Raw genomic sequence first — 26178 nt, forward strand, 5'->3', positions numbered from 1 at the left:
GCCTCGGTGTCAGAAGCATTAGATCCTCGCAGCCCGCTGGCTGCCAACAGGCTCATCCTCACTGTCATGTTAAAGAAAACCTGCACATATCTCCTTCCATTCATCGATTTCGGTTCTCATATTCTAAGATGCATTCTGAGGTTTTATCTTGACCGTCTATATTGCAACATCGCTATCCTACCATCACCAGGCAGTGGGTGGTTGGTAATTTTCTTCGTTTCCTCTGCGCGTATAGGCAACCTTCGTGCATTTCCCCATCCTCCAAAATAAAGATAGGCGAATAGAGAGGCGATTTTTAATTGATCAATTTTTTTAACTTTATCTTATCTAAGGAATCCAAAGAAGTTAACTTGTTTGCCTCCAAATTCGGTGAATATACTACAGATACTGCTATCTTACATCTGCTCTCCATCGCTCAACTCTTTCCAGCCCTAAGACGGCGATTAGAGAAACATGTGTGAAATCATCAACATCTCCTGTTTTCTGACTTTCTCGCACTCGCTCCAGGGTTCCGGCCCATCTCTCTCAGCTCACCCGCAGTCGCCCGCGCGGCGGACATTATACCGTCCTCGGAGTACATAATCTCGTACAAAGGGGTCATCAGGGGTGCCGGGAATCTACAAGCGAATCCTTTGGTGGCGCATCGAGCGCAAGATGGGGCCCGCCTGTTGCGCCCTTCGTCTATGCCTCAGCCGAAGGTACAATACATCTTCGCGTTAGACCTATATCAAGCCTTTCATGTGAATATTACCCTCCTGGGGTCAATTATCGATGCAGTACAGTTCTTGGGGCCAAAAAATTGTGTGCTATCCATTGAAGAGGGTCGGTCGACGGACGGTACATACACCATCCTTGCCGGCCTGAAGCAAGAACTTGCGGCTCTTGGGATTCGATTTTTTCTCACTCAAGCTTTGTGGCTCCAAAATCTGCCGGCGAAAATTGTTTTACTGCATTAGCAGCTCTACGCAATCTCGCCCTTGAACCTTTGTTCCAAGACAACAACTGGACCAACTGGCTGAACAAAAAGCCGAAGATCGTATTCGTGAACTATGTCGTGCTCTGCCTTAAGATATACTGGAACTTCTCTATCAACGCTCCTCACAACCCGCGACGATGATCTGCGCATTCGATTGGAATGGTGGCGGCGGCTCATTCTATTCCAACTATCGGAATCCGCGCCGGATCCAGCTGCTCGGGCCAGGTTCTCGTGCAAATTGATATGACTGGGAATTTCCCGGCTGGACGATTTGTTCTTAAGTTTGTGAAGACATATGTGGATTTGGGGGGACAAACTCTTCTAGGAATTGAGTACAAGCGGGAAGTGAAAAGCAGGGAATTCCCTTCAAGAGAGTATACTTACTCGATATCACGGGATGCGTTGGAGTTCCAAGTTTTTGTTAATGGCAAGTCACGGAAAAATTGAAGAACTTGGGATTCGAAGCTCTGAAGTCAGGACAGGGTTTCAATGAAGCAGTCAAATTCGAGAGAGAGCACTACCAGTGAATTCCTATAACAATAATGTGAGGTGGTTGAATAAGTGTTCTTAGAAATCTAGGAGTGTGGCCGTAGCCAGCAACAATTCACATTATATTGCATTTTTCTAGATAAGCCCATTATCCTGACCTTGATTCTCATTGCCGAATATTCGATTCAACGTTGACGGCAATGCATCCTGGATACCTTCCGGTGTGCCCCATTGCGCACCAGCAGCAAATTGATGGCTAGGGGTCCCTAAAATACCAGAGCCATAATGGACAGACTGTAAGCCTGGCTGCATTTGTTGAACTTGATTTGGAGGTTTGGGGGTGGATGTGAATGAGGAATCTTGGAAGAGCCAAGGCGGATTTGCGAGAGACATGATCTCTTGGTCGAAGATGGTCCACGAATCGTCCGCAGTTGGGACGGGGACGTTTACAGCAGATGTCGTGTCTGGTGGGGTGTGCATGGCTTGCATGCTAGATTCGAGGCGTTCTGATAGGATGGTGTGAATGCTTTCGGAGGATTGGTTGCTTCTTTCTAGGCTGCGGAGATGGCCTTGGATTAGGTGGAGATCTAGATTCTTGTCAGTCTCGAAATGACTTGCTTGTCAAACAGACACTCATACCGTCTTGATGCGTCATGCCATCCTCAACGCCCCGAAGCAAAAGAATTGCAGCCCAGGTGATCATCTGATATGTCAGAGCAAGAACAATTTCTGTCCAGAGAAGATGAACTCACAATAAGATCCCAGTTAGACCAGATGCTAGCGTCGTCCTGTCTTAGCCTCAGCACTGCTCGTGCCGATACGAGCAGCTCATGTCTCTCGACAGGAGTGATTTTGGCCGAGCTGAGGTTGAAGCCTCGAGCGGGGTGGTAAATAGACAAAACATAGAGTTTATGGAGGTGGTATTGCAGAAGAATCACGATTCCTTGTCGATCGGAGGGCGATGGTTCTTGAATTTCATCCTTGATGTCAAAGCATGTAATCAGAATTGAAGGCATGAATACTCACGGGATGCTCCATTATATCGAACGAGCCAGTCATCAAGTTTCCGTGCCCAGAGGCGAATCACCTCCGAGTCCTGCTCAGTGAATGATGTCTCGACGGCTGGTGGACTATCAGGCACGCTATTGTTTATTGATGACCAGATGGTAGGTAATCCTCTGCCCACGAAATGGCTCAGGCCATGATGCATCATGTCGGAAAGGCCTTGGTATGCATTTCCCTGGTGGTTATCCACACGTTGTATGCCCGGCGTAGGCGGCTGGCGTGGTAGCATTGGATATGACATGTGCATAGAGGCATGCTCAATATCGATGACCTGTAAAGTCAGTGATCTAGAATTAGGAGCGTGGACGAGACTTTTACCTGAAGACCAGAAAATAACCCCCTCCACTCAGGAGTCGTAGAATCTAGTTGAGATGGGCAGTGGTCCAACCAGAGACGATAAGCCATTGCAATCCATGAACCAGTTGCATCGATGTAAGCTTCAGAACTCAAGCTCGCCATAATGAGGCCAAGGATGTTATTGAACGCTTTTCGCTTTGGTGGGAGATAATCTGAAGTATCAGTCATTCGACTATCCCGCCTCGTAGAGGAACCAGGTCTGAGTGTCGGAGTTAGAAGCTCATTAATTGCACAGCACGTGGCTGTAAAGTATCCTGCATCGAATGAGGCTAGCTCTGACGACCGATGATGAAGAGCAGAAATGTACAGAACAGATGCAAGTAGCAAAGGTGTCGGAGACGCAAATGCCTCTCGGTCGCTGAGAAAGTGAAGCAGTGGAAGATTATTCAAAAATCTGCAGTTAAAATTAGACATGCACAAGTCATTCCACAGTTCAATCACTTACGAGCTCCATAGTCTCTTTATCGTTGGACGCGACCAGATATTCTCATCGGGAGCAGGTCGTGTGATGGATCTCAGATGGGCGACAGCATTCCAAACGCCTTGCAAAGGTACAGAATCTGAGTCTTCATCAATACTCATATCGCGAGAGTCGTTTCCTTCTTCTGGGGCTTCTTGGGTGATTCCCAGTGCGGCCTCGATGCGATCCAGCCGGTCTAGAATCGCCTGCTGATCATGCATTGATGATCGCGGAGCCAATAACTCGCTCTGGGCCTCATCGATGAATTCGTGAATCGCCGAGGCCTCGGTAATTGTCAGTTATTCAGATAGCCACTCATGGTGGATTCTATCCATCACATACATTAGCTCGAGGCTTGAAGATACAGGCTGTCTGGGTGTGTCGACATCGACGACAGGGTGGCGGCCCTGAAACCTCACATTTCATCTATGGGGTGGTCAATTGATTGTCTTGGAGACAATGCATTGTGCCTGGTCGGGCGCATACCTTCAGTCGCCTACAATTGACTAGGCCCACAATTAGCCACCCGCTTCACACGGAGAAATCCCGGAACGAGCACTCACCACAGGCTTTGGTGGGCTTCGGGCCCAGAACCATCTTGGCCTGCTTGTCCATGGCGAACCGAGCCGGTCACATCCCACGAGGCAATGGGATCTCAGGAGAAGTGAAAGTTAGATTCGTCGTCTTATCGAGGAACACGTGATTGCCTGAGAGTTTGGGTTGGGGCCGAGCACGGACCGAGTGAGATTCCGGGGACTCCACAGTATCAAATGGGGCGGCTTGCTAGTACATGGGACTCGTAGATGGATGACAGAGAAAATACGCTGTAATTTCTACGATATTTCTATGATGGAGTGGGATGTTCTCGCGTTTTTAGTCCGTCCTGCGTAGGCTGAAAGTCAGGATGGGTCTGATAAACGTAGATAGAAAGTGTGCCTCGAAGGCTCACATTCCCGTTGCTCTTGCGCTTTGCATCCTAGGATTCCACATCTCCAGCCAATGGTGGTGAATGGTTGGAGACGTGATAGCTCTTGTGTCCAGGACACGTGAAGATCTTTTTGAGCGCTTGGGGGTGAGGGTAATTGAAATGCAAAGGGGAAGGAAAAGAAAAGTGATCGGGGGTTCATGCAGACAATATAGTATACAAGGTATATGTACAGGGATTGCATACCCCCGGTGAATCTTGGGACATGTCACAGATGCGGATGGTAAATTACACGGAAATGATCAATCAAATCATTTCCCAGAGGAGATCATGATGTTTTTAGACAGATGTGGCGTCGTCGGGCTGACCCATGGACAGTTTGCGGACCTCCCAGTCGGCGCCAACCCAGTCCTTCTTCTCGCCCAGGACACAGGAAGCTTTGCGCGAACCATTCACCAGGAAGCGATCAGCAACCTCGTTCACGTCTTTGGCAGTCACATCCAGGACCTGTTCTCTCCACTTCTGGTCCATTTCGTGTGTGACACCGCTCAAGAAGTAGCGAGAGCCTTCCTCGTCAACACTCACCGGGGCGTCGAGACCTTGGAAGATACCAAGCTTGGCCTCCTCGATCTCTCGCTCGGACCAGGTACGATCTCTGGCAAACACTCCGCTGTTCTGGAAAACCTTGAGAGAGTTCATAGGGTTGGGATCCCGGTAACTCATAAAGGTAAAGATGCCCTTAATAGGTCCATTGCTAGCGCCGGCACCGTAAGCACCACCCTTCTCGCGAATTTCAGGGTGAAGATAGTTATGTGTAAGCAATTGCGACAGCACAGTCAGGGGTGCGCTAAAGGGGTCGACGAATGGCACGGTCTGGGTGGCCTGGCCGGAGTAGTAGACCTTGTAGGGAAGGTCGTAGAGAGCCTTGTCGACCGACTTGAAAGTGGATGTAGATCCAGAGCCGTTTGGAGAGAAGGTCTTGGGCAGACCAGAGAGCCACTTCTGCAGGGCGGACTCGTTCTGTGTGGCGCTTTCAGGCTCGCAGACCATACGCACGCGGAGGTTGGAGGTTTTGGAGAGCGCAAAGGCCTGGATGAGACGAAGCTTCTCAATCAGTTCCTGCAAGCGCTCGGGGGAGCTCTCGGCGTCGCGGAGAAGGTTGGCAGTAGCCTGCAGCTGCTCCAGACCAGACTGCTGTTCTTGAACCCAGAAGCTGCGGGAGAGACTGGCGGCGGCAGCGTTGACAGCAAACCGGTGGCCAGTTCCCGCAACCGAGTCCAACGCTCCGTTGGTTGTCAAGCGCAGAAGCTCTTGTATCATGGCGGGGGCGGCGGTGCTAGTAAAGTCAGTCTCCATGACCAGAGCAGAGAGCATTTCCAGCATCTCTGGAATGTTCTGATCAAGAGCGAAACCGGTAAACTGAAGGCCCTCCTTGAACTGGTCCAGTTGGGTGGGAGAGTTAACAAGGAAAGAAGAAGTGGAAATTCCACCAGTCTTCAGCTTGATCAGGTCCTCCCAGTCCTCCATTGATCGGTTAGCCGTGCCCAACCGCATCACGCAGTCGTTGAAAAGCGGCATCAGAAGACGAAGGTCGTCAGGAAGCCCATCAAACGCATTGACAGCCTGGAAGTATGTCAAGCCGTTTGTGGGAGCCTCACGCCAAACGACTTCAGCATCGTCAACCTTCGACTCCCGAACAGGCTTGCGCTCCTTCTCCCGCGAAATATCCTTCACATGCAACGTCGGAAGACAGCTAAGGTCCGCGTTATGCGCATCCTCTTGCACCTTTAGCAACTGCAGCTCCTCTTCGCTGAGCTTGGCAACGGCATTTTCAACCGAGCCATGTTGCTCAATGAGCTGCGTGAGCTTGCTCTGGCGGCGCACAGCTTCCTTATCATCCAGGTCTTTGTTAAAGGTAGGAGTTCCGACCATGGTGAATGTCATGCACTGGTCGTTGAGAAGATACTTCTCAACCAGAGACTCAAGGTAGCGAGGCTGGGCATAGCGCCTCTTGAACTCTTCGATAACATCATTCCACGCAAGCTCCTTCATCGGGTTGGAGCCATTGAGCCAAGCGGAAATAGTCTTCTCCATAACACCGATACCAAAGTTGGCAGTCTTGTGTCGCAACGAGAGCTCCAGTTGGTGCAGGAAACCGCGCACCTTCTCTTCGCTAAATCCCGCTGAGACAGACTCACGGAAGGCATTTTGAACAGCCTGTTTGACCGCGGGGGCTTCGGTTTCGCTCACACCAGTCACACCGACCGAAAAGACCGGGGTTTTGCCCGAGTTGTCCAAGCCGGTGTTAGGAGTGAAAGAAGAACCCAATCCACTCTCAATGAGCGCCCTATACATGGGAGAGCCATAGCCATCAAGGAAGAGAGATGAAATTATTCCGACGGAGAAAGTCTCAACAATGTCAGTCGAGTCACCCATATACCAAGAGGTGGACGTCTTGTGCTGCTTGTTCTCGCTGGCAAACGTGTCAATGGGGCCAGGAACGGTCACATTGAGAGGGCCACTGCTGAGGTCCAAAGGCTTCTTGACGTCGGTATCCCTATGACCCTTGTCAAATCCATCCAAGACCGCACCGACTTGTTTCAGATGACGTTCCAGTTGCATATCTCCGTATGTGAGGATCTTGGCGTTGCTCGGGTGGTAGTTTCGCTTCGAAAAGTCGGACAGTTGCTTGTGAGTGAGGTCGGTAATGTATTCAGGGTCACCTCCGGAATTGTTGAGAGCCGGAATGATGTTTTCCTTGAATTTGATATAGTAGAGGTAGTTGGCATCGGAGATTTGACCCTTCATCTCATTGTACACAACACCCTTGAAGACAATATCATCCAACTCAGCCTTCTTTTCAGGCTCGCCGGGGTTCGGCAACAGAGCGCGCGGATCCTCAGGTCCCAATCGCCACCCCTCCTGACGGAAGTCCTCCTCCTTCAGAAGTGGGTGTAGTGTTGCATCGAGGTACACGGACAAGAGGTTTTGGAAATCTTGCTGGTTTGTCGTGGCAAAGGGATAGGTGGTGTGGTCTGAGGCCGTGAAGGCATTCATAAAGTTCGACAGGGAACGTGGGAGCATCTTAAAAAATGGGTCGCGAATAGGGAATCTTCAACAACAGATTGCAGGTTAGCCACGCTTCGTCTGGAGCTTCAGGCGATATGGGACCTACTTCTCGCTGCCGCATAAAGTTGTGTGCTCCAGAATGTGCGGCACTCCCGTCGCATCCGGAGGATTGGTCTTGAAACCAATACCAAAGACATTGTTCTTGTCGTCTCGAGCCACATGCATATAGTCCGCCTCGGTCTTATCGTGAGTCAGTCGCACTGCGGTCAAGTGCAACTCCGGAACATGCTTCTTCTCTTGAACAGTGAAGCCATGCAGCTTCTCGCCGACCTTGGGGAAACCATCGATGTTCGTCACGGTGGAAGCTGACCGAGTCGTCTTGTATATTTGCGGAATCGCAGAATGTGTCTTCAAAAAGCGGCCGGAAACCGGTTGGCGCAAAGCTGGGCCGCGGGCCCTCGCCAGGCCCATGGAAGAGCGCAGCATTATGTCACGACGAGTTGAAATTGCTCAACAATAGTTCATCCCCGTTTGATGGCACTTCACGAGTCTGAGAGGGATTGCTATGCTTCTTCTCGTCGTCGGTAATGAGAGGAAAGATCGGTGACAAAACAACGCTGATCGGGCCGAAAGCCCCGGGGGCTTATGTCATACACGCTAGGCGCTCAAGCCCTCGTGACGGCGTATCTCAAGGCAGAGAGTAACTTGCGGACAGATGGAACTTGAGCAGATCAAACACCGACTACCTGCGACACTTGTGAATACTCTTCCCAGCAAGGAGGAAAAAGAGGAAGCTTGCCCGCTGCGCTGTGGCTGGTGCCGTTGCGGCTGGGTCGATGACTAAGGACCCCCTCGTCCCGGTCGAGTTCTGCCTCCGAAGAGGAAACCGCAAGATCGCTCTCTCCAGAAAGTGCTACGACACATCGCCAGAAGGACCCCAGAGGTGATCCGCCTACCGCGCTCGCCTTGCCTCTGGGTTCACACGTTGACGCTACGCACCAACCCCTCCGATTGAACCCGCTCTCACCCACCTACGTGTATCCCGTTCCTGCACAGTTTTTCCGGTCTTCAGGCTGTTCACGCGACTAGAGACACGCCAGAAAATACTGCGACGAAAATACAGGCCTAGCCTGGGAACCGCGCAACATGTCTTCCACCGCTATGGCCAAGAAGAACAAGGGGAAGAAAGTCGCCGATCCAAATGAGACGTCAAAACTACTAGCCGCCAAAATCTCGCAGCTAGAGCAGGATGCTGCCGGAGAGAAAGACCAGGAGCAGGAGATCGGTGCGTGAATTTCTCTTGGATACCCATCGATGATCACCGGGTTTCGGTGTTTCGTCTGATGTTCTATTTCCGTCTTAACTAACTTCATTCGGATGAACAGAGCGAGAAGTCAAGAAAGCAACCCGCGATCTCAATCAGCTCCTGAGCCAGTTCGAATCCCCGATGACCCGGCTGGAAACCGTTCACAAGAAGTACACCGAATTGCTCACAGACATGAAGAAGCTGGATCGAGACTACTCCAAGAGCAAAAAGCGTGCAGACCAGCTGCAAAAGGACCAAGATAAAAGCAAGAACGAGCTGGGCAAGACTATGACCATGAAGGATAAGCTAGAGAAGTTGTGTCGCGAGCTGACAAAGGAAAACAAGAAAGTGAAGGTCAGCCGAAATTGTTTCATCTCATCGTCAGTGACCGATTACCAGGCTAACCGTCAGATATCTGAGCAGGATGAGAATAAGAAACTCGAAGACACCGAAAAGAAGGCTCGCCTTATCGTGAACGAACGTCTCGACTCTCTTCTGTATGACATCCAAGACGTCATGGCAGCAAAAGGAAACCCTCGCAATGAAAAGGTGGATCTGGAACTGGAGGAAGCGTAAGCCCCACTTTTCAAGCCTGTAGTCTTTTCCTTCCGTCTGGTACTAACTTCTCAACAGTCTTCGTGTGAAGCTAAAGACCATCAGCGAGCAGTTTGACACTCGTGAACTGCACTACAAGAGTCTGCTCCGTAGCAAGGACTCTGAGATTCAAAGTCTGACCACCAAATACGAGGAACAGCGGAGGATCGCTGAGAATGAAACTGCCCGAGGTCGAGCACTCAGCGCACAAGTTTCCACTTTCTCGCACACCGAGGCTGAACTGCGAAGTCAGCTCAACATCTATGTGGAGAAATTCAAGCAGGTATGCGATTCTGAAGATAAAGGGCCGCAGGGAGTCTGCAGGGATCCGACGCTGACAGTCAAAAAGGTGGAGGATACACTCAACAACAGTAATGAACTCTTTCTTACATTCCGCAAGGAGATGGAAGAAATGTCAAAGAAAACCAAGCGGTTGGAGAAGGAAAACCACACCTTGAATCGGAAGCACGAACAGACCAATCGGAACATTCTTGAAATGGCAGAAGAACGCACTCGGAATCAGGAAGCATTAGAGGGATGGCGTCGGAAGTGTCAACATCTTGAAGCTCTGTGCCGCCGGATGCAGGCTCAAGGGCGCGGTGCAGGGCTGACAGAGTGTGACGAACACCTGGACCACGACGACGAAGGCACTGAGAGTGAATACGACGATGATTACGAGGACGAGGAAGAGTTAAGTGAGGAAGGTGAGCTGGATGGGCCTGACCGTGACATTCCTCGTACCGAAGGGCCTTCCGAACGGCCTGTCTTTGGACCACCTCCCCTCCCAATCTGCTTGAGGCACGGGCATCGCAGAATGCTCCTGTGCTAAATGGTTGCCATTGATTCACATCCGCTATATTTATATGATTACAAATGCACACTCCTCATCAGAAAGTGCTTTTTCTTGTTTTGTAAGATTCAACGCTCCCAAATTTACTAGTTTTAATTCGACTTCGATGTCGAAAGCTTTTCCCTTGTTTGATCTGTCCAGGTGCTGACGAAGCCACTTCTGAGGCCGCTGTCAGCGAATACGACATATAGGCAGGTAATGTATTCGGATGTCGCACCCATGTCTCTGGATATCCTTGTAACGAAGCATGTGATGCGTCTGTCTTTCTCCCGATGGAGTAACTCTAGTACTTGAGCGATTTTCTGTTTGTATTATACCTTGTATCTCGTCGAGGGCCAACTGTGGATCTGTTGAAGTACAATTGTTTCTGTACAAGTACATGTCTTATTATCAAGCCCAGAAAATAACCCACTATCTTCCTCCAGGTCCGTAAACAACATGTTCAAATCTATAGTTTGCTTCCCTGGCTGCTGCCAACAATATATGCGTTATTCATCTTCATCACATCCACCGCCTGTTGAACCATCTCCCTCACAATGTCCCCAGCAGGCTTGATCTCTTTTACGATGGCAGATACATCACCCATTAGGAAAGGCATGTCGATATCCTTATCGTTCTCCAGATCATGCATCATAGGCACAACACCTTTGCCAGTCAATGCTGCAATATCAGCCGGTCGGCTCTCCCACTCCTTCACATAATCATTCGGCAGCATGCGCAGCGGTCGACCAGAAACAACAAGTGTCCGACGAGTCTCGCCATACTGCGCCCCAACCACAGCCTCCTTATGCATGCGACTCGCGCCACTCTCCTCGGACGCAACGAACCGAGTACCAACCCAAACACCAGCAGCACCCAGGGCCAACGACGCAGCCAAACTGCGTCCATCATTAACACCACCAGCAGCGACGACGAGCGCCGGCTGCCCGGTCAAGGGGCTGCGATACTTCCGCGCGACATCAACAACAGCCGGGATCAGGACGGAAAATGGGACATCTCCAGTATGACCGCCACCCTCACCACCCTGCGCACAAACAATATCCACTCCACGCTGGAAAGCCTTCTCGGCATGCTTCGGCGCACCAACCATGTTCATCACCAAGATGCCGGCGTCATGAAGGCGCTTGATCACTATCTCGGGTGGGACGCCAACGGCCGAAACGAAGAGCTTTGCGCCGTGCGAAATCGTCACGTCAATCAGCTCGTCCAGCTGACCGTGCGTATAGTCGTGATTTGTGGCGCGCGCACCGCCTCCGACCTGCGGAAGCGCGAGATCGACGCCAAATGGCAGTGAGGGGTCTTTCAGGAGAGATTTGAGCTCCTTGAGCATCTCTGATAGCTGCTGCGGTGTGTAGCCCAGTCCACCGACCGTGCCGAGGCCGCCAGCATTCGAGACGGCTGCGGCGAGGGGGGCGCTCGAAGCGCGCGCCATGCCGGCCAGCATAATTGGATGTTGGATTTTCAAGAGGGAGCAAAGGGGTGTTTGGATCGACATTGTGACTGGAGGATGTGATATGCGGAGACAGAGGAGACTTGAGCGTTCGGATAGGTGTCGTGGGCAATTGAGAGCCCGTGGAGGATATCGTAGACTCGGTTCGGATTCTGTAACACTCGTGAACAGTCGAAGGATAGTGCTAGCGGTAATAACGGTGCTGAGTGTAGGGTACTCGGCGTGAAGCTATATTTGATGGAAAAATGCGGGGAAGCTCAGTTTGGCCGGACCGAGGCATTCTCATCGCGGCGTGGCTTATGAACCGCGCACATTTTATACACCGACGATCGACCCCACAGGCATGAAAATGTGATGGCAGATCGCCTTTGTTGGCCTGCACTCCTCATTGGCTTGTCGGAGTCTCGTTCGTCTTCTAGTCCCTGCCATATAGCCGACTTCTTGCACCCGCTAAGTCAGTTTCTACTGTGCCTGATGGATGGTAGCTTAATTTTCCTGGGCATTAAATTCTGTAGCCAACACTATTATCTAGTTGCTAAATTCATATTCATAGAAAACAAATCATCCACACTGTACACGGACCAGCCGAAGTGGTCTTGAAACCCCTTATATTCTTCATCTTGATTTCAGTGGGGTTGAACATTAATGCATGGGGTATAGATGAATTACGCAAGTGTTCCACGTGTGCCGGGCGCCTGGATGCGTAACACAGTTACATTTGTATAGTATAGTTATGGCGCTATATTTAAACACTTTGAGTTTTCTTTCTTGAATGCTATCTTCTTAGTAAGGATCAAAGTGTTATCTATGTCACAATCATACGTGGTGGCGATATGGGGTGGTTGAAATCCAATCTAAATACTGAAGTCATTCATCCCATGCATATTTTGTATATATTGAAGAGGGGAACGCTCGATGGCAGCAAGCGAAGAGACGTGCGGGTCGATTCAGCAGAAAACCACCACAAAACACACGCGTAGCTGTCAAGAAATAGCGAGAAACCCAAATGTAGAGGTCAGCTCGGGGAGGTGTAAGAAGGTGTATTCTAGAACTAGCTATCCGGCCACCGTATACTGCCGGCTATATCACATAGCCTGGATGGCACCCATGTAGGGGGAGGGGGTCTCCCCACTACAATATATAGTCAACAAACTCGTCAGTCGAGTCAGTCACTCAGATAAAATCCAAAGATATGAGGACTAGTCCATTACTATAATTGATTTCGGATATCAAAGGACTTAAAAGTCATTGGTACGTCGTGAAAACGAGGCAGAACTGTGGCAGTAGAGATGGTGAGGCCGGGCGGAGCGCCGAAAGTGGGAATGTAATTACGCGCCAAATCGCGTCCGCGTCCAAGGCAGCGGACCGCATCACCAACCCAACTCTCCCACCTCCCCTCACCTCGTGCGATCATCGCTCCAAAATGGCTCTAAACGAGGAATCCGACTTCTTGCGGCCGCCCAGGTATGTCATTATCCGCAATGTACCGTCTTGGCCTGGGGAAATCACCCTGGCCCCGATGATTGAACGTTAGCTGACCATCGCACGCGATCTGTTGGATAGCAACGAGGAATACGAACCAGTCTATCGCACCCCCTCCCACTACAATCCTCTCGAGACCTTCAAGCTGCCTGTCGGTGGCGATCGACATTACCAGCAGCAATATGGCGACATGTACTTTTTGCGGTTGGCGAAGCTGAAGCCGGCCGCGGAACAGGTCGCGCTGGCGGCTTGGGGTGGACTCAACGTAAGGGCACCTGCGGAACACATTGGCTCTTGTACGTGCAAGTTACTGATGGTATTGTTGAACAGATTGCCGGTGAACATGCGCGACGCGTGGATCGAGTGCTGGACGTGCGGCAGGGCGAGCTGTGCTGGGTGGCCGGCACAATCTACATGGACATGCCGATGAAGCCGAATATCTTGGAGGATCTCACAAAGGAGGTGTGTATAGCTTTTGATCATTCTCTGAAGGTTCTAACGAGCTCTGTAGAACTTCACATTGGCCCCGGCCCCGCGTCGCACCTACACCGATCCTTCAGACCCTTCCGCGACCCAGATCATGTTGGAAGACGAGTCTGGTCGACTCCGCCTTGTTGGCTCCTTTCTTTCAGCGACACACTTGGTGACAGGCGCTATCATTGCAGCTCTAGGAACGGAAAACTCGAATGGTGATTTCGAAGTGATCGACATCAAGGTTCCGGACCTGCCCCCGCAGCCTCAACGATGGGAGAGAGATGGAGGATCCCCACCAGACACACAAAAGGGCTCCGAGAGAGGTGGCAAGATTGCCTTTGTTAGTGGACTGGGAATTACAGGCTCGTCAAGTGATACGCTTTCTTTGCAGCTGTTGACAGACTACCTTTTGGGCTATGTGGGATTCTCAGGCAGTGATGAGAACAGCCCTTCTGCGAATGCCTCCAAAATCAGTCGACTCGTCATTGCAGGAAACTCACTGGGTGCAAGCGTGACCGCCGAAGCAGCAACAGCAGGCTCTGATAACGCTGCCAAGAAGAAGGCCGCGCCGAAGAAGTACGGATATGATGCTTCTGCTTACAATGCCTCGCCCATTACACAACTCGACAACTTCCTCGCGGAAATCCTACCCAGTATTCCCATCACTCTGATGCCCGGCGAACAGGACCCGGCGAACTTCTCTCTACCTCAGCAGGCCATCCATCGCGCTATGTTCCCTCAATCCAGAGCCTACTGCGCACCTCCAGCATCTGCGGATTCTAAGCCAGAGCCAGGCTGGTTTGACAGTGTCACAAACCCATGGGAAGGTGATGTAGAAGGATGGCGTATTTGGGGCTCCAGTGGCCAGAATGTCGACGATGTACTGCGGTATCTCGACTTTGCTGGCGAAGACGGCAATCTTGAGACTGATGACACCGATGCACGAATGCGCATCATGGAGGCCATGCTCCGCTGGCGATGCGGCGTTCCCACGGCTCCCGACACCCTTTGTATGTTCAGCCTCTCCTGACCTGATGAAGCTCTTGCTAACTCTTTCAAAAGGGTCCTATCCTTTCCAAGATATCGACCCGTTCGTCCTCGAGACTTGTCCGCACATTTTCTTCACCGGAAATCAGCCAGCCTTCAAGACCACAGTAATCGAAGATATCATTCCTCTTAATTTGGACGGCGGTGATACCGAGATGACCGACAGTGGCACTACTGCCCCAGCCCGGGTACGGATCATGTCCATTCCTCGCTTCCAGGAAACTGGGGAGCTGGTCTTGCTTGATACTGAGACTCTGGAAGTCGAGGTGGTTCGGTTCGGTGCATTTTCGGGAAAGGAAGACAAAAAATAAATCAATATAATTAGCGTGTGCCTTACTGAATAATGACGACTGCGAAGATCAAAGATCAAACTCGTGGACTCGTCCGGAGAAAGGATCTACAGTAGTGTGTTAGCAGAAAAGGTTGAAGCTTGGCGCTGCGGCATTACCAGCCTCCCGGTAGGCTGCCAAAGCCCCACTCTGAGGAAGACTCGGCGAAACTTCGACTTTGCAACAGCGCATACCCGTGGACTTCCAATCTCTACAAAATACAACTAGAAGAGACAATTTGAATATTGATAGACTATCGCTCGATTTCCGTGGACTTTCGAATTCTTAGTCCGACCCCCCGCCGCCATGTTGCTGAATGCCGAGACCGGTACGTACTCCTCCCATGTGACATTCCATCTATATACACATAGCAGCAGAAAGCATTTGAGAAAGTATTGTGTCCGATTGCTAGCTGACATTCCCTATGTAGCTATTACATCCTCTAAAGTCCTACTTGTCCCGTACTCAACATGGCATGTACCCCGCTACCACGAATGGATGAAAGACGAGGTAAGAAACAACAATACCAAAAAGAAGAAGAAAGGAACATCTAACGCGACTAGGAAATCCAACAAGCAACCGCCTCTGAACCACTCACCGTGGAAGAAGAATACGCAATGCAGCGCAGCTGGCGCCAAGACGCAGACAAACTCACATTCATCGTCTGCCGTCCTACACCAACCCTGACAGAAAAGAGTGACTCTCCCGAGAACATGGTGGGGGACATCAATCTTTTTCTTCGAGTAGACGACGGCGAAGACGGCGACTCGCCACCGCAGATCGTCGGTGAAATTGAGCTCATGATTGCGGAGAAGATCAATCAGCGTCGTGGGTTCGGGAAGGCTGCGCTATTGGTCTTTTTGCGGTATATCATTAAGCATCAGGAGGAGATCTTGGAGGAGTTTGTGAGCCGGGGTGTTGAGGCTAAGATGGCGGAGAAGGTGAGGGGTGTTGGGGATCTGGCGTTTGAGTGTTTGAGTGTCAAGATCGGGCAGAATAATGTGCGGAGTTTGGCGCTTTTTGGTGGGCTAGGGTTTGTGAAGCTTTCTGCGGAGCCGAATTTCTTCGGGGAGTTTGAGCTTAGGAGGACGGAGTTGGGGGTGCAGGGGGTTGTTGAGGGGCTTGCGAAGGCTGGTGTTGAAGGGTATGGGGAGGCGGGTTATATGCGGAAAGAATAGATAGATTTAGACATGAGCATTTAGAGTCTCGAAGAGAACTTCATTCTTTCAAACTATCGACATCCACAACCAGCAGTCACAATGGGAATACACGCGGCTATCTAGGAACTTCTCACGGAGAAGGCTCTTAGTTGCTGCTGTACAGAGCCGGTCCAGGCATGACATAGTTCGACAAGGTAGTGTAGATGTTGACCAGGATACCCTTGTCGGACTTTGTGTATAGCTTCTCGCCGAGAGTACCCTCAGGCTCATCGCTGCCACCACCAGTGACCTTCAGGTTCAGGCACTGGGGGTAGTTCTGAGCGCCATTTTCCTGGCCAGCAGAGTGAAGAGCGATGATCTCGTGGCGCATGACATAGTTGCCCGCAGAAATGGAGGAGGGGATGGTCACCGTCCAGCGGTTTCCAGCATTGATGAGCTTGTCCGTTGCCCAGGTGCCGGGCACATTGCTGCCATCAACGAGACCAACGGCGTCGATCTTGAAGAACTCCAGCTTCGTCTTGTCGACCGTGCTGCAGTCGCCGTCACAGGACGCGAGGTAGGTGATGACAGGGCCGTGGTGCGACTCCGGCCACTCAGTCCACTGGATCTCCACGTCCGAGCCGGCCTTGACTTCGGCAGAGAGCTGGCCATTCTTGCCGTTGCGGTGGCAGATGATGTTCGGGTCGGAGTACTCGGAGGGTTCCTCGAAGCCCAGGTCGGTGGCGGTGGTCGACCAGCCGACGCTCTTGGGTGGGTCGTCCTGGTAGGAGTACTGGTCGACGAGGTAGCCGGTGTAGCTGGAGAGTCATGAGCATGAGAGGGAGAATATCAAAGACAGAAGAGTCGAGACATACTTCTGGCCGTTGGCGACAATGCTCGAGACATAGCCGTGGCCGGCGACCATGGTGGCCGATGCCAGGAGAGCGGCAATTTTGGAGAAAGCCATTGTCGTGAAATCCTTTTGTGCTGAGGATGCGAAGTGGTCGAATTGATCAGATGGAAGCTGCGAACCAGGACCATTTTATACTATTCTATCCATCGACAGGACCCATCGTCATGTCTCAATGTCAACCCATTTCCCCTGACAAGCTCCGTTCTGATACTGGATTAGTCTCAAGCACATTATCCGGAGTAGTCTCGGCTATTTGTTTCCAACCAGCCAAGTGTTTCATACTTCCTGGCAGCTGTGGGGCGGTCCACAATATCCGGGTTCTGCAGATGGTCCCTGCGTAGAATCAGGTGAAACCCTGTCAGGGCATATGCCGAAGGAAAAGATCACAAGGGAAAAACAAGTATGTGCACATCGCAAAAAGTCATGGATGTCGCAGGCGGCTGAACCCGACAATCCACGTTGATAATCCGGGGAAACGGCCCAACGCTGTTTGGATAAAGTCAAAGTCAGAGTGTCGCCGAATCGGGCGGGAAGGCCAAGAGTGATGCGACATGCCAAGCCAGCCGGAGGTGTAGAGAAGAGCTCCATTGCCGTGGCCTGGAGAGCAATGATCAACATGGGTCTGCCTTCTGATTCGAGGAGGCCTGGGCATATCACGGTACTGTTTCCCACAGTGGCAGTGGTGTCGGTTCAACAAACAAGCTGGGGCCAATGGGTGGTCTATCGATTCAACACCCTTAATCTAGAGGCCTTTCAGAAGACAAATCAGAAGACAAAACCTGTTGAATGCCTGGTTCCGGGCCTTCTGAATAAGAGTGAGACATCATATGTTTCGAATTCTGACTCCATACTCTCTATTCTCACTTGTATATGCTGAATTGAAGATAACTCTCACGTTCTACGAGATAATATGCAGACATCCACTCACAATGGTACCAGAAGGATGTTTGAATAGCCCTGTATTGGTGGATTGACTAATAGAAAGAAGACTACTCGCATAAATTAATAATGCCATGATACCATTTAATGGCCCGTTCCAGCTCTCCAAAATGCCACTGTTTGGCCGTATCAACAGCATGTCCATGTGCCTTCTTGCCCATGTCCAGGTAGTAGCCCACCGAATACCCAATGTGGAAGAAGACATTGGAGACGGCAATGCACTTACGAATAGCCCGCTGCTCATGCTCTTCTCGAAATTTTAGAAACTCGCCATAACCCATATTCGAAGAAACGGCCCTTGTACGAACTTCATCCCTGAGACCCATAGCAATGGATCGGAAAAACACCCCCGTGATATAGAAATTATGCTCATGGGGTTCGGGACAAGGAAGAAGCTCCTCGAGCATAATCTCACTTTCAGGTGAAGAAAGATATGCAGCAATAAGGCCAGTCTCGTCCACCCCCCATTCGTCGACGGTCATTCCCTGGCCTTTTGAAAGGAACCATATGAAAGAGTCGAGACGGTTCACCCACATTGAGTGGTGAATAGGGAGGGCGCCATCACGATTCCGACAGGCGATTCCCTTGGGGTTGTGCTTATACAAGTACTCAAGGAATTCCGGTCCATTGTGAACTGCAGCGTGCCATGGAGAATCGTCGCCGTCGTGGGTTTTCCAAAGCCGAATTCCTAGCTTGGTTAGCCATTCTGCGGTGGGGACAGTGACATACTTGCAAAGTAGAGCCTTCTCCCTAGAGAACAAGGCTGTGCGAAAGGGTACACTGTCATCGTGCAATACATCTCGGATGGTCATCATATGAGGCCCTACGAGGTTGAGGACCTTTTCGGCGAATTCTGGATCTTGTTGGTAGGCCAGCATGCCCAGTCCTGTACAGCTTGGCCTGCGACAGTCGGCTGAAGAAATGAGAGCGATAGCTGAGAGAACATAAGAGATTGAAAAATCGCGTTGCACGAAAAGATGTTCGAAGATGCGGTAGGAACTAGAGCGTACAGCAAGGGAGATAAATGTCAACCCGTCCTCGTTGCATCCGGCATAGGCCCGGGATAGACCGGGCATATGCTTGCAAAGTGATTCATAGCACTCGAGACAGTCGTCGGCAATTACCTCTGTGATCACATCACCTTCTCCATCGGGGTTGCGGGTGTTCGCGGAGTTCAGCAAGCGAACTTTAGCTTCGGAATGAGTTTGGTACCATCTGACACACCGATTGTCATTCCAGTCCTGAAGCTGTTGTCGGAAATATCTCAATACCGATTCGCGTCTCATGTAGGAACTTACCATTGCCTTCGTGTGTTTGTTTGCTAGGCGGAGTCTAAGGAGGCCATGGAAGCCTTTGTGTGTTAGTCTGGAAGTGTTTCCAATGAGTACTTCGTCGAAAAGATCATAGACGAGCTCAAGAGGCAGTTTATTTAAGTTACTTGGGAGCCATGTCGTGAACAGGGGATATGGTGAGGCTGATCGATATGACGATGAACAGCTGGAAGCAGGCGTGGCAGCATGGAAGCGATCATCAAATTCGGGCAACAAGCTGGATTCCTCGTGGTCGCTGCAGCTGGACTCCACCTCCATTGAGCTTGTAGGACTGACGCTGCGACCGTTGTCGGCTGAGTACAGATTGTAAATTCGTTCAATAACACTATAATTGACACTCTGAGGAGCAATGTTGTAATCCGGAGCAAGGTCCATGGGTTCGACGCCTTGGTTGTCAACGTCCATAACGTTGAGAAAATCGTCGTGGTGGTGGTAAAAGGTGAAGTTTGGGTTAGAATGCATACGAGCTATGGAAGATGCGTGAAAGGGAAGCTTTATGAGAGTATATGGGTGAGAGATGGGCGAGAGATAGGTGAGGGATAAGTGAGAGAAGATGGGTGATGTGCGAACCTCTGAGAGCTTCGATGGCAATCGAGTAGCTTTTAAAAGGTGGGTATCGAGCACGAGTCCCTCACTTGAACGAATGGTAAAAGAATGTCTCTTTCGCATTCATTTGAACAGCAACAATAATTCACTTGTGTATCTCATAATTTGCAAATCAAAGAGTTGATCAGTGACTTGAAACCGTTCATTGTCGAATACTTTGTCTTGAAAAATTCATTATCAGCTCAAAGGGCTTCGAAGGACCTCCTCGCTCGCTCTCCTTTGTTTCCCTAGCAAAGCCACAGCATGTTTCTCTTGATTTGAAACCAAGTCACACAGGGACATTGTTCACTATGAATCCTAGCCAACCAGGTATGTCGTAGTTTTATATGCATAGTGTCCTGTGCATCTGCCCAGGGCCGGGCGTTGGGAAAAAAATTGCATTGTCAAGACCGAGGTGCTATACTAGTTCCCTGTCGAGGATCCTTCTAAGTCGCACAGACGAAGACTGGCGATCTACGTCTACGATCGGGGCGCGATGAGACAGCAATTGACATGCGCTGGTTATGGAAAGGAAAAAGCGTCGGTAATGCGAGCCAGGAAAGAATCCAATTAAGGATATTTCAACTGTTTTTTTAATTGTTTAAAAAAATTGAAAAGCTCCGACAAAGCGTTTCCTCGAGTGCGTCCGAAAGCGAGTCGCCTGAATCGATAGAATGTTCACCCTAGCGGTTGACAGACGCAGGGAAGCGCAATAAGCCCCGTCATCCCTGTGCCGGCTCGCAGAGATGTCCAGATAAACCTAGGTGTACCTCCAACAGTTGGCCTTGCATACATCAAAACCAATTGCGCCGCACTCCGAGCCTCCGTTCATTTCATATTTATGAATGCATTTACAGAGACTTCTTCTTGTCGCCCTTGGAGACGTCGACGACCTTCAGAGCTGTTCGGCGGAAGAGATACGTTAGCGGAAGCTGAAACCAAGATAGTTGTGTGGTATGGTGATTCAATTGCACCGTCGGGAGCTCCAACGGTGACATTGGAGATGACACGAGGAATCGCGGGGAAAGGACATATTTTGTGGGGATGACGTACCGGGAGGCAGGGACTGCTTGAGCTTGTCGGCCTTGTCGGAGTCCTTGAGGACCAGGGTGTACAGGTTGCGGTGGCAGCGGACCTTGAACTTGATCTGCTGGGACTTGCGGTTGCGCTTGATGCGGGCAGCTAAAAGACATATTTCGTCAGCGGTTAGTCTCCCGAGACCTCCCCGTCCTCCTACACGGGTTCTCCGCCCGGAAAAATCGGGGATCACGTACAGGAGGCGTCCTTGCGGCGGCAGATCTCGATGAACTGCTTGATATCGGAGACTTCGGAAGGCATGATGGCGGTATTTGCGGTGATGTGGTGAAAGAAGCACTGACGACACCCGTAAGTCCAACTGTGTGGATAGCTTTAGGGTTTGGCCTCTGCGAAGCCCTGGCGGTCACGTGCTGTGGCGTCGTGGCTGACCGTCGCGGGAGTTGGCGGCGATGCCGTTGCGCGCTCAGGCGGCTCGTGAATCGTTGCGCCGAAGAAACTGAAGGGGTGGTTGAGATTGATAGGTGCTTGCTGCGAGGGGGTAGTTGGGCAGGTTGGCGTACGGAGCATTAGGCACAGGCTGCATCGACACCGGGCTCGTGATATACGACGACGCCCACCGGCGGTCGTTGTATTCCGGGCAGCGGCGATTTCCCAGGACGGTGTCTTGTCGCGAGTATGCTACCCGTGATGGATTGGCAATCAGTCGGGATTGTGTCGGGTGCAAGCTCTTCTAGTTCTCGGCTATGGATCGAAGGCGTCTTGTTTGAGATCTTCACGCGAATGCGATAGTGCTTCCAAAAGGTGACCCTGGACGTATCAGTGGCATGGCCCAGAAGCATTACAATGCGAAACTGTATCAGACTTACCCCTGGATGATCGCGCTGCCCACTGCGATCACAAATGTCACGGAGGTGAGGAAGAGGACGGCGTCCATCATCCTGAGTGTCGAAGCCATGGACCCATGTAGGCAGAACTCGAATCACATGAATATAGAATGCTGTAACGATCGTAGAGGACTCAGAGATGTGTCTCGAGCCCGAAACCAGAGACTCGAGGTGTGGAGAAGTTAAACGAAGGAATTCCACGACGACTTCACAAGTGTTGGAGTTCATCTTCTCTCCAGAATTTCCGGCAAGGGCGACGGTTGCATAGATCGGATCGACAGGCAGCCGCGGATGTGGCGTGGAGGTGGCGGTGCCGACTATGCCGGAGTGTCGAAGTGTCCGAAGCTGCCTGCTTCCCGCATCGTCTGACGACTATCTGGCAAATACTCACCTATCGTTACTGCTTGGTTACCTCAAACATTATTTGAGACTTGCTGGTTGTTGCATAGTCTTATGTCGCAGAGATGCCTACGCAGCTGGATCGAGCTCTGAATTCCAAGGTACGTGACCCACCCAGTCAACGACTACAGTCTACCCAAGAGCTAACAGTGTCTAGAATCTCTTACTGGGTACTGAATTTCACAAACTAGCCAACACAAGCGTGTAGATTGATGGCAGCAAATATCTAACACATCCAACGCCAGGCTTCGCAGGTATGGTGACCGCGGTTGCTGCCTGGTCTATTTGGGGAACCGATGTCTTTCCCGCCGAAGAAGACCCAACTGGCAGTAAGTTATTATCCGAATTCAAGTACTCTCTTTACAAGAAAAGGAGATGTGTGATCGAATGCATTCTGATGACAAAAGATCCCGAAAACTGGACTGAGGATGAACTGCGGCGATGGCTGCGCGCGGTATGTTTTCTGTCCTTTCGCTTGATCATCCAGGGAACCGTGGGCACGAACGTAGGCACGGTCAAATGGGAAAAACACAGACTAACAAAAGGTCTATCATAGAGGGCATTGTTGCCTAGTGAAAATGCGACGCGCGAGGACTTGCTGGAAAGGGTCAAAGCGAACATGCGGATTCCGCGCACTTCTCAGTCAGCAGCGACGAAGTGATTGTGGACTGCCAGGTTTTTGCCAGGTTGTTGCCGAGATTTTTTCCGATTTGCCCATGTTGTGCATTATTCATCGAAGATTTCTTCAACGGGGGTTTCCTCATCTCATGTTCGAAATCGTGATTGTTCCGTGTCTAAATTTCCGTATTTGTAGTGGGACATGTCGTAGTGCAATGCAAAGTTGTAGATGGACTTCAGACAACCAAGCGGAAGTTGTGGCTTTGGATGAGCCAGTCCTTGCGGTGCTTGCCCCGGTCCGACGCGGTGGGGTTCGGGATCATGACGAAACTCTCGCTGAACGCGCGCTGCGGAAGGTCGGGGCCATCGCCGTACGTGACAAATCCGCTGACAAGAACCAGAAGCGACATGTCCTTGATACCCATCTCGGAGGTGGGCTTGGTACCGCCATCGGCAGTCGGGGTGGGATACGCGCGGTTGATGATCTGGGCGTCATAAGACTGGACCTCGTACTTGGCGGTAGGCATCTGATTCACGAAAATTTCCTGGACTGCAGGACCGTCTGCGACTTGGTTGCCATTGAATAGGATCGTGGTGGGAGTCGCAGAGTAATAGGTTGCGATCGACTGGCGGTTGGATTGAAGTGCGACGTAGAAGGATTTGACCAAATCGGAGGCCGCTTGACGGACATGGCTCAGTTCCGTAAAAGAATAGATTTTATAAATTGGTCATTTATGCTTACCTTCCGTTGACACTTTGGTCAAGGTGTCGTCCATCACGAGGTCGTTGGTCATCGCGACGGGTCGTTGACAGGGTTAGTGGAAGTCGGTTGTTGTACTGGTATTTGGTAGGTCGGCAAAGGTGAAGGAGTGAAAATGTAAAACGGTCGCAAGAAGGACGTTGGAGATTTGTTGAAGTTGGGTAGAGTTGCAAAAGAATGAAAAAAAGCAGAGGTCCCGCGGGGACAAAAAGAAAATGACGGAGCGGCCGCGGGAGCTTGGACCATCCGGCGATCGCGATGCCGGAGAACATGCGACTTCCTTTCTTTCCTCCACAACCACCACAATGGCCTCCAGAACACCCCTGCGGTCTTTCTCGAGAGCCGCCCAGCTATTGGGCGACCGGATACCGTGGACATGCTCGTCTTGCAGGACTGCAAGCTTCCGGCCTCTACCTCTCCGGCGCGGAGTCGCGACAGCGACGAGTACGTTCAAGAAGCCGTACTATGTCACAACACCAATCTTCTACGTCAATGCCGGTAAGCAATATCCGACAATCCCAACCGCAAACCTCAAGCCTTACGTTGCCTTCTGATAGCGCCGCATGTTGGTCATTTGTATACCATGGTCATCGCCGACATCCTGAAACGCTGGCAGGTCCTCCTTGGTGACAGCGACGCCCAATTATTGACCGGCACTGACGAACACGGAATGAAGGTATGAAGGAAGGATCATATACGAGAGGTCTCGACGGCTAACAGGCGGCGTCAGATTCAACAAGCAGCCCTCGAGGCTGGAATGGACACCCAGGCCTTTTGCGACATGAATTGCCGAACCTTCGAGGTGCGCAACCCCCCGACCGGACTCTTCAGTCTCAGTCTGGAATAAATACTGATTTTCTTTGAGTTGTAAAGGCTTTGGCAAAGGCTGCCAACCTCGACCATGATCATTTCATTCGAACAACCGACCCGGAACACCGCCAGGCCGTTCAATATTTTTGGGTGAGTAGCACGATCCAACTACTTTGTGATATTGCGACAGATCTGACGAGCGACAGGAAATGCTGGAACATCGGGGATATATCTACACCTCCAAGCACGAGGGGTGGTATTCGGTCAGCGACGAGACATTCTACCCGCAAACGCAGGTGCAAAACTCCCTGGATCCGTCAACAGGTAGAAAACGTATGGTAAGTGGTGATATGATGCATGGTGTCGGGTATAACCAGTTGCTCACTTTGACAGGTCTCGATTGAAACTGGAAAAGAGGTTGAATGGTCCTCTGAAACCAACTACCACTTCCGTCTTTCAGCATTCCAGGACCGCCTGCTCGAACTATACAAGAGACCGGATTCCTTCATCACCCCTTCAACATATGCAAACGCCGTCATCCAGTCGGTTTCTTCCGGGTTGCAAGACTTATCAGTATCTCGACCGGCGGAACGCCTGACCTGGGGCATTCCGGTTCCCGGCGACGATACGCAGACCATCTATGTGTGGTTGGATGCGCTCGTCAATTATCTGACTCGAGCAGGATACCCTTTCCCCCCGGGCAAGAGAAGACCTCTATCTGGCCTGCAAACGTTCACGTTGTCGGAAAGGATATCGTTCGGTAGGTGCACGCTTTGACCTAACAGATCCCTGCCTGCAGCTAATCACCAATTAGGTTTCACTGCGTCTATTGGCCTGCATTCTTGATGGCTCTGGACCTTCCTTTGCCCCGGAACGTCCTCGTGCACGGGCACTGGACAATGAATCGCGAGAAAATGTCGAAATCTACGGGCAATGTGGTGAACCCGTTCTTCGCGATCGACCGATTCGGCGTCGATGGCATGCGCTTCTTCCTGGCCTACCAGGGCGGTCTCGCGGACGACGCCGACTATGACAATTCCTTCATCACTCGTGATTACAAGAAATGGCTGCAAGGGGGCATCGGCAACCTCGCCAGCCGCACCATTGGGTGTGCCCGGGGCAAGCTGGGCTCGTATATTCAAGACGCCACATCGAACAAGATGCCGGCCCCGACTCCAGCAGACGTAGACCACCAGATCATGCTGGTCACAACGCCCCCGAGGGTTGCCGAACAGATGACCGGGCTCAACCCGCGTGCCGCGTTGCAGGAAATTATGAGCATTATTGAGAAGGTATGGAGCAACTGCCCCCGCATCTTTTCCCCCATTTCCACTTTCCAGTCCCGTCGGAACGAAGTAGTAACCCTTGATTTTTTTGCCCCGATCAGACCAACAAGTACTTCCACGCGGCGGAGCCGTGGAAAACACCGGACCCCCGATGGACCCTCTACAACGTGGCGGAATCGCTTCGCATCGCAGGCATCCTCCTCCAACCGTTCATGCCGGGCAAGGCGCAGGAACTGCTTGAGCTTCTTCGCGTAGATACCTCGAACCCGTCGAGGCGGTCCTATGCGGCGGCGGTCTACGGCTCGGACCCGGACTACGGTCAAGATGTCCAGAAAGGCTATCTTTTCCTCCCCCTCCTCACTGAGGACTAGAAAAATTCGGAGACCTCACTGGGAGCTTTCGATTTGATAAGAAGAACCTATCGGAGGCCAATCACGCGTGGCGGGAGGCCCCGTCTGAATAAAGATTTGCATGGTCTCCGCCTAGGCGCAACAACTCCATTGAGAAGATTTCCCGGGTCCTCCCCACGTTCCAGGTTGAACACGCCGGTCATGCTGCCCGTATGTCATCACTGATGGGTCCGTGATTGGGGCCGCCCGCAAG

The 26178-nt window shown here is 51.3% G+C and overlaps 13 protein-coding genes across 13 annotated transcripts; 5 read left to right on the plus strand and 8 right to left on the minus strand.

The window, feature by feature from the left end:
- Nucleotides 1-1600: 1600 nt before the first annotated feature.
- N7532_009398 (uncharacterized protein) lies at nucleotides 1601-3962 on the minus strand (the record flags this gene model as incomplete). The annotated part of the gene is made up of 9 exons (XM_056621889.1): nucleotides 1601-2052; nucleotides 2105-2168; nucleotides 2218-2432; nucleotides 2492-2801; nucleotides 2849-3281; nucleotides 3333-3631; nucleotides 3690-3773; nucleotides 3834-3853; nucleotides 3911-3962. 9 exons carry the CDS (start codon nucleotides 3960-3962, stop codon nucleotides 1601-1603), a joined length of 1929 nt encoding a protein of 642 aa, XP_056472695.1.
- A 649-nt stretch (nucleotides 3963-4611) lies between these two features.
- Nucleotides 4612-7827, minus strand: cym1 (pitrilysin family metalloprotease cym1; the record flags this gene model as incomplete). The annotated part of the gene is made up of 2 exons (XM_056621890.1): nucleotides 4612-7384; nucleotides 7448-7827. 2 exons carry the CDS (start codon nucleotides 7825-7827, stop codon nucleotides 4612-4614), a joined length of 3153 nt encoding a protein of 1050 aa, XP_056472696.1.
- Nucleotides 7828-8487: 660 nt separating this feature from the next.
- Nucleotides 8488-10070, plus strand: N7532_009400 (taxilin; the record flags this gene model as incomplete). Its single annotated transcript, XM_056621891.1, has 3 exons — nucleotides 8488-8626; nucleotides 8727-9219; nucleotides 9281-10070. The coding sequence occupies 3 exons, from the start codon at nucleotides 8488-8490 to the stop codon at nucleotides 10068-10070; spliced, it is 1422 nt and encodes a 473-aa protein (XP_056472697.1).
- A 469-nt stretch (nucleotides 10071-10539) lies between these two features.
- On the minus strand, nucleotides 10540-11586 carry N7532_009401 (NAD(P)H-dependent flavin oxidoreductase; the record flags this gene model as incomplete). The annotated part of the gene is made up of 1 exon (XM_056621892.1): nucleotides 10540-11586. The coding sequence occupies one exon, from the start codon at nucleotides 11584-11586 to the stop codon at nucleotides 10540-10542; it is 1047 nt and encodes a 348-aa protein (XP_056472698.1).
- A 2017-nt stretch (nucleotides 11587-13603) lies between these two features.
- N7532_009402 (DNA-directed DNA polymerase delta subunit POL31) lies at nucleotides 13604-14855 on the plus strand (the record flags this gene model as incomplete). The annotated part of the gene is made up of 2 exons (XM_056621893.1): nucleotides 13604-14507; nucleotides 14560-14855. 2 exons carry the CDS (start codon nucleotides 13604-13606, stop codon nucleotides 14853-14855), a joined length of 1200 nt encoding a protein of 399 aa, XP_056472699.1.
- Nucleotides 14856-15490: 635 nt separating this feature from the next.
- N7532_009403 (uncharacterized protein) lies at nucleotides 15491-16051 on the plus strand (the record flags this gene model as incomplete). Its single annotated transcript, XM_056621894.1, has 1 exon — nucleotides 15491-16051. The coding sequence occupies one exon, from the start codon at nucleotides 15491-15493 to the stop codon at nucleotides 16049-16051; it is 561 nt and encodes a 186-aa protein (XP_056472700.1).
- Nucleotides 16052-16178: 127 nt separating this feature from the next.
- N7532_009404 (AA9 family lytic polysaccharide monooxygenase) lies at nucleotides 16179-16979 on the minus strand (the record flags this gene model as incomplete). Its single annotated transcript, XM_056621895.1, has 2 exons — nucleotides 16179-16830; nucleotides 16888-16979. The coding sequence occupies 2 exons, from the start codon at nucleotides 16977-16979 to the stop codon at nucleotides 16179-16181; spliced, it is 744 nt and encodes a 247-aa protein (XP_056472701.1).
- A 935-nt stretch (nucleotides 16980-17914) lies between these two features.
- Nucleotides 17915-19600, minus strand: N7532_009405 (uncharacterized protein; the record flags this gene model as incomplete). Its single annotated transcript, XM_056621896.1, has 1 exon — nucleotides 17915-19600. The coding sequence occupies one exon, from the start codon at nucleotides 19598-19600 to the stop codon at nucleotides 17915-17917; it is 1686 nt and encodes a 561-aa protein (XP_056472702.1).
- Nucleotides 19601-20631: 1031 nt separating this feature from the next.
- Nucleotides 20632-21118, minus strand: N7532_009406 (60S ribosomal protein eL38; the record flags this gene model as incomplete). The annotated part of the gene is made up of 3 exons (XM_056621897.1): nucleotides 20632-20681; nucleotides 20834-20962; nucleotides 21055-21118. The coding sequence occupies 3 exons, from the start codon at nucleotides 21116-21118 to the stop codon at nucleotides 20632-20634; spliced, it is 243 nt and encodes an 80-aa protein (XP_056472703.1).
- Nucleotides 21119-21190: 72 nt separating this feature from the next.
- On the minus strand, nucleotides 21191-21752 carry N7532_009407 (uncharacterized protein; the record flags this gene model as incomplete). Its single annotated transcript, XM_056621898.1, has 3 exons — nucleotides 21191-21346; nucleotides 21436-21625; nucleotides 21685-21752. 3 exons carry the CDS (start codon nucleotides 21750-21752, stop codon nucleotides 21191-21193), a joined length of 414 nt encoding a protein of 137 aa, XP_056472704.1.
- A 414-nt stretch (nucleotides 21753-22166) lies between these two features.
- Nucleotides 22167-22762, plus strand: N7532_009408 (Ish1 domain-containing protein; the record flags this gene model as incomplete). The annotated part of the gene is made up of 3 exons (XM_056621899.1): nucleotides 22167-22202; nucleotides 22310-22555; nucleotides 22658-22762. 3 exons carry the CDS (start codon nucleotides 22167-22169, stop codon nucleotides 22760-22762), a joined length of 387 nt encoding a protein of 128 aa, XP_056472705.1.
- Nucleotides 22763-22955: 193 nt separating this feature from the next.
- Nucleotides 22956-23513, minus strand: N7532_009409 (putative nuclear transport factor 2 domain protein; the record flags this gene model as incomplete). Its single annotated transcript, XM_056621900.1, has 2 exons — nucleotides 22956-23398; nucleotides 23462-23513. 2 exons carry the CDS (start codon nucleotides 23511-23513, stop codon nucleotides 22956-22958), a joined length of 495 nt encoding a protein of 164 aa, XP_056472706.1.
- Nucleotides 23514-23784: 271 nt separating this feature from the next.
- Nucleotides 23785-25946, plus strand: N7532_009410 (methionine--tRNA ligase MSM1; the record flags this gene model as incomplete). Its single annotated transcript, XM_056621901.1, has 8 exons — nucleotides 23785-23977; nucleotides 24037-24155; nucleotides 24210-24281; nucleotides 24353-24439; nucleotides 24496-24627; nucleotides 24683-25053; nucleotides 25104-25581; nucleotides 25677-25946. The coding sequence occupies 8 exons, from the start codon at nucleotides 23785-23787 to the stop codon at nucleotides 25944-25946; spliced, it is 1722 nt and encodes a 573-aa protein (XP_056472707.1).
- Nucleotides 25947-26178: the final 232 nt, after the last annotated feature.

This window comes from Penicillium argentinense (assembly GCF_028826775.1).
Source record: "Penicillium argentinense strain IBT 30761 chromosome Unknown utg000009l_segment0_segment0, whole genome shotgun sequence".
Taxonomy (NCBI): Eukaryota; Fungi; Ascomycota; class Eurotiomycetes; order Eurotiales; family Aspergillaceae; genus Penicillium; species Penicillium argentinense.